General features: G+C 51.6%; 1 protein-coding gene across 3 annotated transcripts; it reads left to right on the top strand.

Annotated features, from left to right (window-relative positions):
• The first annotated feature begins 494 nt into the window (after positions 1–494).
• TBXT (T-box transcription factor T) lies at positions 495–8,916 on the top strand. Of its 3 annotated transcripts, none has more exons than XM_008688550.2 (8): positions 495–700; positions 1,035–1,299; positions 2,050–2,184; positions 2,938–2,999; positions 3,119–3,180; positions 4,785–4,958; positions 6,693–6,822; positions 8,643–8,916. In XM_008688550.2, the coding sequence occupies exons 1-8, from the start codon at positions 495–497 to the stop codon at positions 8,914–8,916; spliced, it is 1,308 nt and encodes a 435-aa protein (XP_008686772.2). The 3 variants fall into 3 exon arrangements, with proteins under 3 accessions (XP_008686772.2, XP_040483449.1, XP_040483450.1); XM_040627515.1 differs by having other exon boundaries at positions 4,782–4,958; XM_040627516.1 differs by lacking the exon at positions 4,785–4,958.
• The last annotated feature ends 2,295 nt before the right edge of the window (positions 8,917–11,211 follow it).

Raw genomic sequence — 11,211 nt, 5'->3', positions numbered from 1 at the left:
CTTTGATGGAGGTGCAAACATTTGGGGGAGGGCGGAGGTGTCGGGGCTGGGCCGGGGCGCGCAGGGCCCGGCCCGGGATTTACATGAAACAGGCGCGGGAACGCATTGTGGGCCCCCGGGCGCCCCAGCCCGCCGGCCGGGTCTGAAATGGCCGCGCGCGGCCAATGGGCAGCGGCCCCCGCACTTCAAAGGGCGCGCGGCCCAATCCGCCGGCCCCCTCCGCCGCAGCCGCCGCTCTATTTATGGGAGGGGACGCGGTTTCTCTCCCCGGAGACTTACTCTAGCCTTGCCTCGCGGGAGTTCAAGTGGAATAACCTTCCCCCCCACCCCTCTCCCCCGCCCCCTCCCCCCCAGATCTCGGTCCGCGCCCTCCTCGGGGCCAGTGCTGGGAGCCCCGCGCCGTCTCGGGACAGCGGCCGCCGACGGGGTTGAAGGTGGCTCTCGCGTAGCCAGTAGGGGCTTCGGGGGGCGGTGGGGAGGGGGCGGGCGGGAGGATGAGCTCCCCCGGCGCCGAGAGCGCGGGGAAGAGCCTGCAGTACCGAGTGGACCACCTGCTGAGCGCCGTGGAGAGCGAGCTGCAGGCGGGCAGCGAGAAGGGCGACCCCACGGAGCGCGAGCTGCGCGTGGGCCTCGAGGAGAGTGAGCTGTGGCTGCGCTTCAAGGAGCTCACCAACGAGATGATCGTGACCAAGAACGGCAGGTAGGGGCGCCCGGAGCTCGGCGTGCGCCAAGCGTCGGGAGGCCTGGGGGAGAGTTTCCCGCTGTCCGACAGTTTTCTCCCAGTGGGGTTCTTCTTGCTCCTTTCCGGTGGGCTCCGGGAACAGAGTCTTGTGTCCCCTAATCGTCGCACTTCCTCCGGGGGCCGTGGGATAGTGTGGAGGACTCTGGGGACTTAAGGGGCTCTGGGAATGGGGGGTTGGGGGCTTCTCTATGCCCCCAAATGAGAGATGTCTCTGTCCCAAGCTTTGTGCCTTAGGTCCAAAGGTCTGAAGTCTCAGATCCGGGGTCCTCTGGCTGCACTCCTTCCTTTGCAGGAGGATGTTCCCGGTGCTGAAGGTGAACGTGTCTGGCCTGGACCCCAATGCCATGTACTCCTTCTTGCTGGACTTCGTGGCTGCCGACAACCACCGCTGGAAATACGTGAACGGAGAGTGGGTCCCGGGGGGCAAGCCCGAGCCTCAGGCGCCCAGCTGTGTCTACATCCACCCCGACTCGCCCAACTTCGGGGCCCACTGGATGAAGGCCCCCGTCTCCTTCAGCAAAGTCAAGCTCACCAACAAGCTCAACGGAGGGGGTCAGGTAGGTGTGCTAGAGCCCGCGGGGTGGTGGGGTGCAGGGACAGCGCCAGGCGGCCAGGTCTGCCCCTTCCTTGTGGTAGAAGGGACGGTGCTTGCGCGGGAGGTGACATCTGTCCTGGAGAAACTGCCACAGCCTTCCTCAATTAAGCCTTCAGTGTTGTTTATAGTAAGCTGATGACAGTAACACCAAGGCGGGGAGTGGGGGGGGGGTGCAGAGCGTCACCTTTGAAGACTCAACAGGTCTCAGGCTTTGGGGAACTTCTGCATTCAACCCTTCAAGTTTCCTAGAGATAGAGAACGGATGAGCCTTGATGGTAAAGGATCACTTCTGAGCTAAATATGTGCCATCGTGTTTGCTGCGTGGTCTGAACAGACTTGTAAATTTGTCCTCTTCTAAGAATGTTCTTATTTGGGCATTTTTACTGGGAGACCCCATGTTCAAGCAAGGTGCAAGCAAGCTCAGGCTTTTAAAGATGTCTGTAGCCATCCTGGAAGCTTTAGAACGTTATTGCACCAGGTCAAAGGATTTCACGATGGGCGTTCATTGCCTTTAATGGTGTGCAGCTTCTCACATTCCTTTTCTTAAACCAGTCATCGGGAGCAGCACCTGAGGGGAAAGCCAGTAACTTCAACAGTAAAGACACTTTCTTGTGAGCTACAGTGTTTTTTGCGCCATGGATGTGTTTTTCTCCTCCACAGCCGGGCAAATGGATGTTTCGTTATCTGAAGGTCTTGTATGTGCTTCCCTCAGATCATGTTGAACTCCTTGCACAAGTATGAGCCTCGGGTCCACATAGTGAGGGTTGGGGGCGCCCAGCGCATGATTACCAGCCACTGCTTCCCAGAGACCCAGTTCATCGCAGTGACCGCTTATCAGAACGAGGAGGTGAGCGGCAGGGCGGGAATGTGACCTGGGAGGTCGCAAAGGATGCGGACGTCCTGTGTGTTGGTGTGCTTTAGACTGAAAAGTTATGCCTTTTCAAGTAATCTACTATGACCATAAAATTGGGACAGGGGAGAAAAGTTTAAAATGTGTGCTTGTTCAAGCATTTTTCCTTTAATTCTCTGTAAAGCTCCGAGTGAAAAGAACAAAATATTTAGGTTAAATTCTATGAGAATTTCTTGAGAACAAGATGAGTGAGAAAATCTTTGGAGATCTTCCTGAAAGGGTAGGGGCAACCTCTAAACCTGGGCAGTGTGAAGGGTCAGCTAGATACAAATACCGTAAATCTCTAAGCCTGACCCCAAAGAACAGACATTTTGTGATTAGCTGGGTAAGTTGTTGGTGCTGAGTGCCGACTAGAATGAGCAAATCGCTGTTTCCTAAGATCCAGTGATGTTTTTTTGAGCCATGTTTGTTTGACTGAGGCACACTGAATCTCTCAGCAGTAGGTTAAACTCACTGTGGATTGCACTCAGAAAAGCAGCATTTAAAAACTTCCATTAATGTAGTATTCTTTGTGAAATATTACAATTCCTCAGCCACTTCAGACCCAAATAGAAAAATAGACCTGGAAGGGAGTCTGATTATGTTTGAATATGTAAAGGGAGGTACAGATGTTTCCCAATTTCTCGGGACCAAATTAAATCCTCTGGCTGTTGGATAATGTACCAGTCAATGTGATTTCTTGTTTTTCAGATCACGGCTCTTAAAATTAAATACAATCCATTTGCAAAAGCTTTCCTTGATGCAAAGGAAAGGTGAGAGAATTCTAACTATACCCTTTGGGCAAAGAAATATGCAGAAAGAGAAAATATTGCTGCAAATACTATTTTCTGAATGTCCTCCTTTTTGACAACTCAATACACTTTTTTGACAGAAGTGACCACAAAGATATGATGGAAGAACCCGGAGACAGCCAGCAGTCTGGGTACTCCCAATGTACGGTTTGTTGCATTCTGTCCCCACGTCCCTTGCTTCAGGGACTAGGCTGCTGAGAGCCAGAGCTGGGGACTCAGCCAACAGCCCGTTTCTGAGCGTGGCTGGGGAGCAGACGGCCTTAGATGGGCCCGTGGTGTTGGGGCTATGCTATTACTGGTCTTCGGCCTCCGCTCTGGATGCTCATTTGGCACCTGGGACTCTTGACCGAGAAGTCAGGGGAGAATTTACCCGGGCTCTGTTGTTTGGCCCCGAGGCAGCTCCAACCATGGCTGGGTCGGATGGTTGAGATCTTGGTGGGGGGTTAGACTCTGCTCTGTTAGGCTAGTGGAGAAGCCAGCTCAAAGTTACAGCCACTGTGAGATGGTTTCTCTCTTTGTTAATGATGGCAGGCTGAAGCACCACCTTTGGAACGAAGCTTAGGAGCAGATGTGGTTTTTCCTGTAGCCCATTTTGGTTCCAGGAGTGGCCCAGCAACCCGGGCTGGTTTTGGTGGTGGGAACAGGGGCTTGTAGGATGGGGAAAGTGCTGCAAGTCCGGCTTCCTTTCCGAGCTCTGCGAGCCAGAGCAAAGCTGGAGCAGCGTCTGTTAGGAGACGAAGTTTCGAAGTTTCGTGTGGCTCTCCTCTCTGTGCACGGAGGGGGCTTGGAATTTAAATAACCGACATTACGGGGAAAGGAAAGTTAGTGCTCGCTGCCACTCTCAGAGGCTGCGGGGACCAGCACGGCACATTTCCCGGGCACTCGTTTTCTGTTCTCTATTTCTTCATTAAGCGACTTCTGGGCTAATTTAACAAACGGCTCTCCTAAAGTAGTTCGCGGGCTGCCATCGCTCGAGCCGGTGATAGGGGCAGGCTTTGTGGGCAGGTCCGGACCTTGCCCTCGTTTAAATGTTGTCTGAAGAATTGTTTGTTGTTTGGAAATTACAGCCAGAGTAGTTGCCCTCTTAGAGGTTGCTTTTCTGAATTAAAAGCAACAACAACAGACTTAAAAGCAGTGAATAGAGAAGAGATTGGAGTGTGAGGGGCGGGCAGCGTAGCATCAGAGTGATTTTCTGATGGACATGCGTAGTGGGGAGAAGGTGAGCCTAAAGCAGAAGAAAAGTGGCAGAAAAGGCCACACGTCCCACAAGGACACAGCTCCCCGTCGTGGTGAGGTGTTAGGAGCTGGCGAACGGAGAGTGGGGGGAACCACATGTGTGACTCGCCCCATGTGTCTGGATCCCTCTGGCTCTGAATGTCGTGTTTCTATGGTTTTTCATGCTCAGCAGTTACGGCTTGGAAGCTGACGGGCCTGGGAAGATTCTGGTGGGTTTGAATAAGAGTGGTTGAGGAAGCAGGGGGCGTTGGCCGAGGCTGGGGTCCCCCAGCTCTTCTCAGGTGCCCCATGGGCTTGGAAACCCTGGTCAACCTGTGGTCTCTCGTGTGGAGTTGAAGTCCAGATGCCTTAAGACTTGGACTGGAGACTCAGTGCGAGACACTATGAGTCCTCACTTCATCGGGGACCCCTCGGGAAGAGACCCTCAGATTCCTGGTCTCAGCTCTCCTGTCCTTTAAATAATGGAGGTAATGCAAATGCCAGTTACTCAGCATTTTTTTCTCACAGCAGGGGGGTGGCTCATCCCTGGAACCAGCAGCCTGTGCCCACCCGCCACCCCCCACCCTCAGTTCGGAGGGCCCCTCTCACTTCCCTCCACGCACGGCTGTGAAAGGTACCCTGCCCTGAGGAACCACCGGCCATCCCCCTACCCCAGCCCTTATGCACATCGGAACAATTCTCCAAGTAAGTCCTAAGTCGAAGTCGGCCTGGCGTTTGGGGGTGGATGGAAGACCACTGCAGGAAAGCCATCTGTAGGATGGACTCCCGAGATCAGGAGAACCTCTTGGAGCACACACCCAGGACAGTCCTTTAGTGGCTCAACAGGGACCCTTATTTCATGTCTGTGCCATTGATGCTGGCTCAGCCACCAGGACCTCCAGACTAGGGGGCTTATGGTGCCGAATGTACTCAGTTCCTGCTGGAGCTTTTTCACCCCAGAACTGTGGGTCTGTGTCTAGGGGCCCAGGTTTGGATAGTTTATGAGCCTCTGTAAAGTGATGATGTTGGGCCAGCCAGGCATAAGAATTACTGGCTTAACTAGACCCACACACGATTTTCCGTGATTCTCCCACTGAGGCACTAAGTCTGTTTCTCCAAGCATGGTGCCTGGACCAGCAGCAGCAGCATCACCTCGAAAGTGGCCCAGGTGTCCTGAAGCAGAAGGCTTCCAGGGTCCTGATGTGTGCTTACGGACTACGGACACAGGGCTAGACCATTAAGACCCCTTTATCTAACTTCCTCTAACACCACGTATGCCCAGACTTAATTTCGTCTGGCTCTAAAAGGAGGAACATAGCTAGTGAACACCATAAAACAATTAAGCAATTAAAGCTGATTTGAAATGAAAGGAGCTTATTTGGTAAAGAAATAGCCATGGGGTCTTATTGAAACAGCGGCTAGACTTTGAGGCTAGAAGATCATATTTTAGTTTTGCCCAGAGTAATGGTTTGTGAGGTCTTTTCATCTCTTAAGTAATATTTTGGGAAAAGTTAGGCTAAAGTTATATTTATGTTTATTTTTAAAGATAATTAATCCCCAATCAAGTGATGGTAGGATTCCTTTTCTATAGGGTATCCATTGATCTGAAGATAAAGAAAAAGCTTGCATTTATTAGAATATATTTTCTAATATATAGGTTTGGCCATAAATATTTGCTTTTGATGATCAATTAAACAGGCCAATGGATAGTCTTCTTTTTAAAAAAAATTTGTTCAATTTATTCATTTGAGAGAGAGAGCACATGAGCGGGGGGGGGGGGCAGGCAGAGGGAGAAGCAGGCTCCCCGCTGAGCAGGGAGCCCCACCAGAGCAGGTGGCATATGGGTACCATCCATATTCGCCAGTCAGTTTTGCGGCGAACCCAAAATCGCTCTAAAAAAATAAATGAAGCCCCACTAGACAGACAGACAGACAGAAACACACACACACACACACACACACACACACATACGAATGAAGGAACAAACACAAAAACAGACAGACAAGCAGACCTAATGTGGAGCTGCCAAGCACATGGTCAAGAAAGAATTCTTGAGATGTTTCTGGTGCAAAAAGGTGCTTTTATCATAGCATGGGGACAGGACCTGTGGGCAGAAAGAGCCGCACTGGGACTGTGAGGTGTAACTGGTGATACAGTTTCTAGTGAGTGGGGGTTAGGGCTAAGGTAAGTCTCTAAGGAATTTGTGTATGCTGAGAGCAAGGTGACGCAGGACTTGATCCCAGGATCCCGGGATCATGACCTGAGCTGAAGGCAGACGCTTAGCTGACTGAGTCCCCCGGGGTGCCCTGGATAGTCTCTGTTTCATATCTGGACCCATTTGTTCTCAGTGTTGGGTACCACAAGTTGTTGCTAGTATTTCACTGTATTCTGTCGCTCTTGGAAGGCTCCCCACTAATGACGCTTTCTTACACCCCGTAGGCTATTCTGACAATCCGTCTACATGTCTGTCCATGCTCCAATCCCATGACAGTTGGCCCAGCCTTGGGACACCTGCCCATACCAGCATGCTCCCCATGAGCCACAGCACCGGCCCACCCACCGGCTCTAGGTAACGTATGTCTGGTCGTGATGTGCGCTGTCCTGGGACCGTGAGTGTGACATCATGCCATTTCCATCCATTGGTTTTTATTCTGCCACTCACCTGTGGGCAGCTGGTCTGTTATTGGCAGTTCTACCATTAACCTGGCATCCCAGGTTACATGACCACGGTGTTACTGTCCCAGTCTGTCTTCTGGGAGGGCCAGTGGCCTCCTCGGGGTGTCCTGCACGGAGCTGGGCTGTAACAGAGTGAATCCGGGGCCCCCATCCTGGCTCTGGCACTTACTAGTTCCTATAAAGGACAAGTCTCTTAAACTCTCTGAGCCTTGTTTCTGCAAGAAAAAAAGATGCTCTATAACCCCATCCTCAGCTTGTCTTTTACAGAGTTGTTGGGGTCAGCAGGTGAAATTTGAAGAAATGTTTCCAGAACCATTTTTGACAAGAGCTATTAAATTGAGAGGGAAAAATGTGTTGGCTTTTCTGTGGATACAGGATCAAAGTCCTTATATATGCTGGTAACGTAAAGAACAATGAATGTTTTATTATTAGCTTGAAAATAATGTGCAGGGAGATTGGCTTAAAAATTAAGCTGATTGGTAAGTGTATTGCTGTTTTTCATAGGGTTATTATAAAAAACTAAGGCAAAGCTGAAAGTCAGCTTTCATTTTCTGAGGAAACAGGCTCAGCGATATTAAATGATTTAACACGTCAGCTCACAGTGAGTCTGTAGACAAGTTATCTTGACTACGAAAGCAGTGCCATTTATTGTATATAAGATACCAAAATATTCCCAAGATCTTAATTCTTTTGTTTAGGAAACAATTCCTTTATAATAATCTAATTGTCTACTCTTAAAAAATAAAACAATGCTCAAAGCAGCCGACCATTCAAGGGCCGGAAGGTCGCTCAGAAACCTGCACATAAATGGACTAACCCGCAGGTTACAAGCCACTGGCCTGGGGACGCCACAGTCCCACTGCGGTCCCAGGCTGATGGGGCATCTCAGAGCTGTTTCTTCTCTCTGTGAAATGGGGGCAGTGAACTACTCTGTTCAACTCAGGTTTGTTTTCAAGGTCAAGCACATCTGAAACACCGGACAGGGCCTGGTGAGCGATACAGCACAGCATGGAGCAAGGGAAAGACATTCGGTTATAGAAAGACATTTTCTCAAAGCAGTCCGAGCACGGTTGCATGATGTTTTAGTCTGTGCTGCTAGACTGAAGGACTTCGTACCCCTTTCCAGCTCCTTCCTCCATGGATGGGGAGATAGGCTCGAAACCGGTCGCAGGCCGGGCTACCCGACAGCCAGCGAAGGGGAGGCCTGGATCCGCGCCCAGGTCTCGGTCCGGGCTGCTGGTCCTGCCCCGCCCCCGCTGACATGCGTGTCACCGCACAGGACAGAGCTTGGGGGTCGGTGCCGCGTTCAAGCATCTTTCGTACATTCATGTTCCAGGAGGGTTCTGTTTCCCTGGCAAGAACCCGGCAGCGGCTGGGGCGTGCTCATTAATAGACACCTAGACACCCGAAACCTCTGATTCGGGGTATCTGGGGACTTGGGAATGGGCACGAGAGCGCCAAACCACCAGTCTGGAAGCGCGACTGGCGCTGGGGCAGGAGCCAAGTACCGCACACAACCTTTGCAGGCAGTTCCCGTAATTTTGTCTCCTGCTGATTGACAGGACAGTAGCTTCTGCGCACCTCGGAGCGTGGCTTAACAATAGAGCGAACGGCCTGTGTGGAGGACGCCGTCTAGGGCGGTGATCAGGCGGAGGTCTGGGTGTTCGTGTCCCCGGCTCTGATTGCCTGACTGTCTCGGTTTTCCGCTTTCAGCCAGTACCCCAGCCTGTGGTCTGTGAGCAACGGCACCATCACGCCCGGGGCTCAGACGGCGGCGATGTCCAACGGGCTGGGAGCGCAGTTCTTCCGGGGCTCCTCGGCGCACGCTGCGCCTCTCACACACCCGGTCCAGGCCGCCTCCTCCTCGGGATCCCCGCTGTACGAAGGGGCCCCCACGGCCACAGACATTCCCGACAGCCAGTACGATGCCTCGGCCCAAGCCCGCCTCATAGCCTCGTGGACGCCCGTGTCACCACCTTCCATGTGAAGCAAGGCCTGTGTTGTAACAGACGCAGGACTTCTGTGTGGGGCCTCCAGTGTGGATTCGATCGCTCTCCCGGGTACGAAGTGGCAGCTCATGGGTCCAGGGAAGGAATAGGCTTTATCACCCTCCCTTTAAAATAAGCGGAGGGATCCGTGTTCTGCTGTTCCCCAGGAGTGCGGTGCCCTCCGTCTCCGGCCGCTGGTGAGCGCACGTGAATTCGGCCTGGGAGCCCTACGGTTGGCCTGAATTACCACGATTCACAATAAAAGTGATTTGCTAGGGTCCAGAAACTTTTTGTTTGTTTCTCGTAGGGCACATAGGTGAGTTGGCACATCAGAATCTGTAAGCTCCATCAGTCCTGCTTGGGAAGATAAAAAGCACACTTAATTCTCTTCCTTGTTGCTTGCGGGTAGATTCCAGGCCCTTTGCGGCACCTGCCACGGTGGGAGCTGCGCTGCGAAGGACAGAACCCTGTCCTAGCGGAGGACAGCAGATTGTAGTTGAAAAGCAGATTTGCCTGCTCTGCCCACTAGAATGTGTTTATTTTGAGCATAGGTAGTTAATCTCTCCTATTGTTAAACCTATGATTGTTTATATTTTTCTTTTTAAGTAGCCAAAGACAATCAGCAGGAAACATTTCCTGCAAAATAAAGGCAATATCCAAATTTGGTTGGTCTAGTTATCATTCAGACTTCTCTTTTTGGGGCAAGATTTTGGGATAGATGCTGCAAAGACCTTGTCCCAAAAGGGCATTTTAACCTGTGGTGAACCCTGATACTTTCACCAGCGAGCTGCAGGGTGGGAAGTGAAAGCTGCATGTATTTCCTTGATGCTAACTACCACAGAGATGCCAGAGACGATTTTCAAGAGATTTAGGTAGTCAGCACTGAATCGTGGATCACGATGACACAGAGCTTTAAAGATCAACGTGAGATGTCTACCTGATTCGAGCAATTCAAACAAAAGCACATCACATGAATTGACAAAAAGTCACGGCTTCTATGTTTGCACGATATGGCATTTATAAATTCCTTCTTGTATTCCCTGCAGAGAACCAGAATGGTGCTCTGTGCTTGACTGGGGCAATTTCTCCATCTAGTGGCTGAATCCTTATTTTGGTGTTACTTGTTGGAACTTGATATTCAGAACCCCTGCTTGCTGAGAGTTACAGATCCATCAGAGCTCAGCCAGTGAGGCGGCGTTCTGGTGGTGTCGTGGACGTTAGAAGTTAAGAGAAATAAGGCCGAGGGGTTTTGAAACTTCCTGAAGGAGCGGAAGAAGTGTTTCTAAAAGTCAGCTTTGCTCACTTATTAGTTACCTTATTGAACTCATGAGTTAGCATTGCAGGGACTCAGTCCAGTGCTCAGGCTCCCTTGGGGTCCACCTGCGATCTGTGGGACATGCACTAATCCACTTGCCTTACTGAGTGTGACCCTAGGACTCAGTGCAGAGGGCTGAATGTTTAGAGTACTTGTGCCTGCTGTCCAAGTCGGACATGGCTCTCCTCAACCTTTTGCCCCTTAAAAGTTTTCCTCAATGTCATAACTACTAGATTTTATTCTTGCTCACATGCAGATGTATCCCGAGTCAGAAGATTTATTGACAAATGTATTAGAAGAATATTTTTTGAATAGACCACTGTCCGAATAGAACTGGGAAATGAAACTGGCCCCAGGCTGCACTGTGGCCCCTGGCCAGCTGAGGTGCCAGCAGGGGCTGCTGGAGAAAGGCTGGGCTTTGAGGGTGTGGACAGGCCCCTGGGAGCCCACCTCCCCGGAAACTAGCAGCCCTCTGTAGCCGACTGCTCTGTGAAGGCGGGCACCAGGGTCTTGTCCTTTCAGGGTCCATCCCTGCGCCTGCCCTTGGCAGGCCAGCAAGTGTCAGGACTGCAGGACTGACCTGAGGGGATAAAAGGAGCCTGGGTGGAAAGTTCTGGAGGGCATGGCCAGGGGCTGTGGGGAGACTGAGTCACACGGCCCTTTCTGCAGGGGCCTTGGTCTCTGGCTGGAGAGACTGGTTTTACATGTAGAAGATGGACAGGATTTTGACACATTTGAATTTCTAAAGGTGACCCAGAGTTCAAATTCAAAAATTAATATTTAAATAGACCAAACAGTGTTTTTCATCTTATGCAGGGAGGCAGTGGCAGCCACGTAGCTCAAAGAGCCTGCCCTTGGAGCGCCTGGGTGGCTCAGTCGTTAAGCGTCTGCCTTCGGCTCAGGGCGTGATCCCAGCGTTCTGGGATCGAGCCCCGCATCGGGCTCCTCCATTGGGAGCCTGCTTCTTCCTCTCCCACTC

This window comes from Ursus maritimus, unplaced genomic scaffold (assembly GCF_017311325.1).
Source record: "Ursus maritimus isolate PB19 unplaced genomic scaffold, ASM1731132v1 scaffold_13, whole genome shotgun sequence".
NCBI lineage: Eukaryota > Metazoa > Chordata > Mammalia > Carnivora > Ursidae > Ursus > Ursus maritimus.
Note: the sequence above shows the minus strand (reverse complement) of the source record. Positions and strands in the feature narration are given on the sequence as shown.

Excerpts from the sequence above, each read along its gene's own strand:
- TBXT (XM_040627515.1), top strand. The coding sequence starts at position 495 with ATGAGCTCCCCCGGCGCCGAGAGCGCGGGGAAGAGCCTGCAGTACCGA. Across the intron at positions 2,185-2,937 it reads CCGCTTATCAGAACGAGGAG|ATCACGGCTCTTAAAATTAA; the intron begins GTGAGCGGCAGG and ends CTTGTTTTTCAG. Across the intron at positions 4,959-6,692 it reads ACATCGGAACAATTCTCCAA|GCTATTCTGACAATCCGTCT; the intron begins GTAAGTCCTAAG and ends TACACCCCGTAG.